Consider the following 5,005-nt stretch of genomic DNA (forward strand, 5'->3'; position numbering starts at 1 on the left):
ACTGTTCAGATCAGCTTAACTCTGCTGATATACTATCTAGATAGTCTGATTATAATATTGTTAATACAGAGAAGAATTCTACAAAAGAATCTCTATCATCACTGCAGAAGAAGCTGGCTGCAGAGAGTTAGAGTTCTCTAAAGCTCAGAAACAGCACTGAAGAGACAGCTGTGTGACTCAGTATAGAAGATGAAAGAGAATCTGAGTCTCTGCAGAGAACTGATACTGAAGATCATGAGTTTCTTATATTATATTTTACAATCATTGAATTGACAAAGAATGAAACAGTCTATAATCACCACGAACTCGCTCGATTTTTCGAATAAGAACCCGCCGATAGATCCATCGAAAAGCCCTCGATCATACGAGCATTCTGACCCCATCGCCGACCGCATACCCTGTGTGGTGGTGGAGTTATCCAGCCAAACGTGAACCGGACGTTGTTCAAAACTCCTGTGTGGGAGTATCCCCCGTTCTCCCCTACCACACCACAACCCCGGGCCAAAGTGCCATACAAATTGTAAGGTGAAGAGACCTAGCCATATGCACCAATCTTCTCGATTTTGGAAGATCCCCGATCTGTAGTTGTGGAGATATCTGAGGAGCGACCTCCGCGAAAACCCTGTCCATCTTTGATGTTCCAAAACACCAACGCCAAGTCCCACCGTTGTACCGCCCTTCCTAATCTGGCCCATCCCCGGCAGAAAAATACAAAAAGATACCTCGGCGATAATATCAAGCACATAACCAACGGCCACTTCTGAAGTGCAACCTCCGCGGTCTGTCTTCAGTGTATCTGAACATCAACGCCAAGTCTCGCCCTCGTACCACCCCTCTCAATCTGGCCCATCCCCGACAGAAAAGTACAAAAAGATACCTCAGCAACTGTACTCAATACATAATCGGCAGACACAACAACTATAAAATCAGTATACCCCAAGGTCTGACTGAGCCTTTGATCCCTGCACAGTGAGATATATTAAATCTAGTTTTAATACCTCAATATTCAATAGATTCTGCAAGGGATTGAGAACAGCAACACTAGGTTTCTATTGAATTTGAGAATTAACTCTATATTGATATAATCATTGACAAAGTCTTCTATTTTGAGATATAAATAACCAGTTCCTCTACATCCCGCTGGCAATATTTATATTATCATATAGAAACAGACTTATATTCTCTATAATATCAAGACCCTGAAGAGGGAAAGTCTTGGTAGGGAGTATACAGTAGTGCATATCTTAGCAGTTTCTATCTCATTCTTCTGCAGCAGTTAATGCAAAAAAAAGATTTTAGAAATAGTTTTTTACTTCTCTTAAAAAAGTAAGGTGTTTTTCTCTGGGTTTTACACAATATTCTTACAAAGAATTAAAAACAGAGTTGTTTTCTGTCATAATTTCATATTCTTTTAAGTAAGAATTACTTTTTCAGTGGCTGAAGAGCTTTCATTAATACTTAATTCTTTTTTACACTCTTTATTAACTGATTTGAGTTGCACACCTGTTGTGCGAGGAGAATTGAATAATTTAGAATAAAATTGAATAGTTTTAATCAATTTCTCTTCAAAAAATTGATTTATTTTTTGTCAGTTTTTCTCTCAAAAACTGTCATATCATCTGGTTTACTATCAATTGATATCATACTTTTCCTCACTGTATCCCAAGAAAGAGATTGTAAAGATTTTATTGATTTATCTTAAAAATCAATTTTAGTTTATTAGATTCTCTTCAAAAATCTAACCTAGTTACTGAACTAGTGTGAAAAAAATCAGGTGTTTTATACACAAAAGTCTTTTATTCTTCTTTTGAAATAGTCTGACCAACTTTTCAATTGAAAACAGACTTAGAAACCTCTTAATTGAAACAGTCTGACCAACTTTTCAATTCAAAAGAGTTTAATAAATATCTCAATTGAATTAGTCTGACCAACTTTTCATTGAGTAAGAACAATGAGTTCAAAAGTACACTCAGTTGATGTGGAAAAAGATGCTTTCTCAAATGCTATTCCTGAGATTGAAATTCTGAAGAGAAGAAAGAAAGAAGAGATAGAGAAACAACAAGTTCTTGAAATACAGGAACTTGAAAAAGCAAGTAAAATTCTTGAAAAGCAGTGTCTGAGTGAGATGAATGAAGAAGTTCTGTTAATTCTTCATGCTCAGACTAGACAACTACAGGAAGTGATCAAGTTCAAACTTGGAATTTCAAACACAGTTCAAAAAACTTTGAAAATTTCTAATACAATCACTGACTCTTCAGTTTGCTCTTCTTTCTTTTCTACTTCTTCTTCTTCTCCTTCTTTGAATCAGAAGAAAACATATGCTCAAGCAGCTGAATCTGCTGTCTCTAAACCTGCTGTCTCTAAACCTACTGTCTCAAAACCTGCTCAAAATTCTGAGAAAACTGAGAAGAATACTGCTCATGCCTCTATTCATAGAAAAGTGGAAAAGAAAATGCAAAAAGAGAAAAACTTCCAAATCTCCAGAAATAGAAGACTTATTCTCAAAGTCTCAAACCAGGACATTCTGCAAAGAAACAAGCTAAACTCAAATCTCATTTTCAGAATCAGAAATGAAATTAACCAGCAGTTCTTTTCTCAGTTAATGACTGATATTGAAGTTCAAAAACCAGTTATAGCTTCAATTGAACCATCATTCTTTGGAAACTCCATCATTCTGACTACAATGCCTGAATTCAGTGCTGAATTCCTTATTCAGAATGAGAATCTCTGGAAGTCAGCAGTAGAATCTTTGTTAAACACAACAATTCTATCTGAAAGAGATGAAAAGTGGGGCAAATTCATTCTTCATGATATTCCAGTTGAAATTTTTGACTGTGAAGAAGGAATGCTACTTCTCAAAAATGAATTGGAAGAATACAACTCTATTCAACTGAGAAAGGAGCCTGTATGACTAAATTCAATTGAGTTCAGACAAAGCAGGAGAAATGCCTCTGTTCTAGTATATACAAAAACACTTGAACAGTCAAAGATCTCTGAAGTAAGAGTAGCAGGTTTGAAAATGAGAGTTCATGAATACAAAGACTCAAGGATGAACCTCAAAGCTCAAACACAGTGTTCAAACTGTCAAAGATATGGACACTTTGCAATCTCATGTTTTAGAGACTCAAAATGTGCATTCTGTGCCAGAGATCACAAAACTAGTGAGCATAAATGTGAAACATGCTCAAAAAGAGGTGAAATTTGTCAACACACTCTGCTTAAGTGCTCTAATTGCAAAGAAAAACATGCATCTAGCTCAAAAGAATGTATGTTTGCTCCTAGAACTCAAAAGAACTGGAGAAAAGATGAAGCTCAAAGTCAATCTAGAACTGAAGAGAAGAGTCAAGCCAGTAAACTCACAACTGCAAGCTCAAAAAGAAGAAACTCTCAACTATCTAAGTCTTCAAACTTCAACTCTCCAGCTAAATGTAAACAGAACTTGAATCCTCAAACTCCTGTTAAGATTAGAGAATTGAGAAATGACTCTGGTGATAAACTAGATATAATGCAAGCAGTTGAGATTTCTACTTTTCAGAACAGTTATAATCTACTATCTGATGATAGTGATTAGATTCTACTCTACTCTCTTTTAGTATGAATATACAACAAAAACAACAAAAAAAGTTTAAAAACTCTTCAAAAATCACATTTATTCAAAATAATGTGAATAGAAACTCAAATTGTATTTATTCTTGTCTTCAAATTGCATTTGAATAAAAAGTTGATTTTATACTGCTTCAGGAGCCGAATTTTGATGCTGAGCAAAAATATGTTATTTCTCATTCAAGCTACTACTGCTTTTTACCTCAAAAGTCTGAGATAAAGTCAAGAGTAGTGATCTATGGAAGAAAGAGATCAAGATATCAATTTAATCTAAGATTTGATATCATGTCTGACCCTGATATTCTGGTGGGTGATATTATAGATAAAGAAAATGAGTTTGATACTATACAGCTCATAAATATCTATAATGAAAAGTCATTGAAGGAAAATAACAATATCTGGACAATTGATAGAGGATTTCTGAACATAACTTCATCAAGAAACTCTATAATTGCAGGAGATTTCAATGCACATCATCCCTGGTGGAATTCAGAATGCAAGAGAGCAGTGAGAGCTGATAATCTGATTGAATGAACCTTTGAGCATTCAATAGATTTGGTTAATAAGTCTGATCAACAAACATTCTTTAGAAAAGGCATGAAACAGAAGTCTATTATAGATCTAACCTTCATGTCACAAAATCTAATGGAAAGAAGACTTGTAAACTGGTTTATTGATTCAAATGAGACATCAGGATCAGGTCATGAGATTATTCAATTTGATATTGAACTGAGTGAAAAACAAATGAGTGAAAATCCTCTTCTCTCTAATCAGTATAACTTTGAAAAAGCTGATTGGAAAGCAGTTGAAGAAAGTATAAAACTGCTAAAATCTGAAAGACAGAATGAGCTATATTGGAATTCTGGTCAAGATATCTCAAATGAAATGCTTGAGAATAGAGTGAAGCTTATTACATCTATTATTCTAACAAGTGTTAGAGATAATATTTCAAAAAGAAAATCTTCTGAGTATTCAAAACCTTGGTGGAATGAGAATATCTCATCTAAAAGGAAAGAATTAGCTACTGCTAGAAGAGATTGGAAAAATGATGTAATATCTGATGAAGAGTTCAAAGCTGTCAGAAATGAATATTTTTCAGATATCAAAAGAGCTAAAACAGACTGCTGGAATAAATTTCTTGAAGAAGCACAAGGGAAGGAAATTTTTAAAGCTTTTAACTATACTAAAACAAGAAGTGTAGCAAAACTTCCAGCCTTAGAATATGAGTTTCAGAATGAATCATATACAGCAAACTCTTTTGAGGAAAAATGTCAAGCTTTCATGAGAATTCTCTTTCAGAACTCATCAGACTCAGATTCAGATTCAGAGGAAGAGAATATATCACTTCTCAACTACATTGATGAAAATGACTGGGAATGGCCTGATCTTACACAAGATGAAT

The 5,005-nt window shown here is 34.5% G+C and overlaps 2 protein-coding genes across 2 annotated transcripts; one reads left to right on the forward strand and one right to left on the reverse strand.

Moving 5' to 3' along the window:
* Positions 1-295: 295 nt before the first annotated feature.
* On the reverse strand, positions 296-779 carry BDCG_08244 (uncharacterized protein). Its single transcript, XM_045424023.1, has one exon. It carries the CDS (start codon positions 743-745, stop codon positions 536-538), a length of 210 nt encoding a protein of 69 aa, XP_045272833.1. The 5' UTR covers positions 746-779; the 3' UTR covers positions 296-535.
* Positions 780-1,715: 936 nt separating this feature from the next.
* Positions 1,716-3,571, forward strand: BDCG_17751 (uncharacterized protein; the record flags this gene model as incomplete). The annotated part of the gene is made up of 5 exons (XM_045426822.1): positions 1,716-2,257; positions 2,309-2,905; positions 2,984-3,011; positions 3,121-3,266; positions 3,293-3,571. The coding sequence occupies exons 1-5, from the start codon at positions 1,952-1,954 to the stop codon at positions 3,569-3,571; spliced, it is 1,356 nt and encodes a 451-aa protein (XP_045282474.1). The 5' UTR covers positions 1,716-1,951.
* Positions 3,572-5,005: the final 1,434 nt, after the last annotated feature.

The sequence above is a fragment of the Blastomyces dermatitidis genome (genome assembly GCF_000003525.1).
Source record: "Blastomyces dermatitidis ER-3 genomic scaffold supercont1.10, whole genome shotgun sequence".
Taxonomy (NCBI): domain Eukaryota; kingdom Fungi; phylum Ascomycota; class Eurotiomycetes; order Onygenales; family Ajellomycetaceae; genus Blastomyces; species Blastomyces dermatitidis.

Coding starts and splice junctions, on each gene's coding strand:
- BDCG_08244 (XM_045424023.1), bottom strand. CDS start 745: ATGTGCTTGATATTATCGCCGAGGTATCTTTTTGTATTTTTCTGCCGG.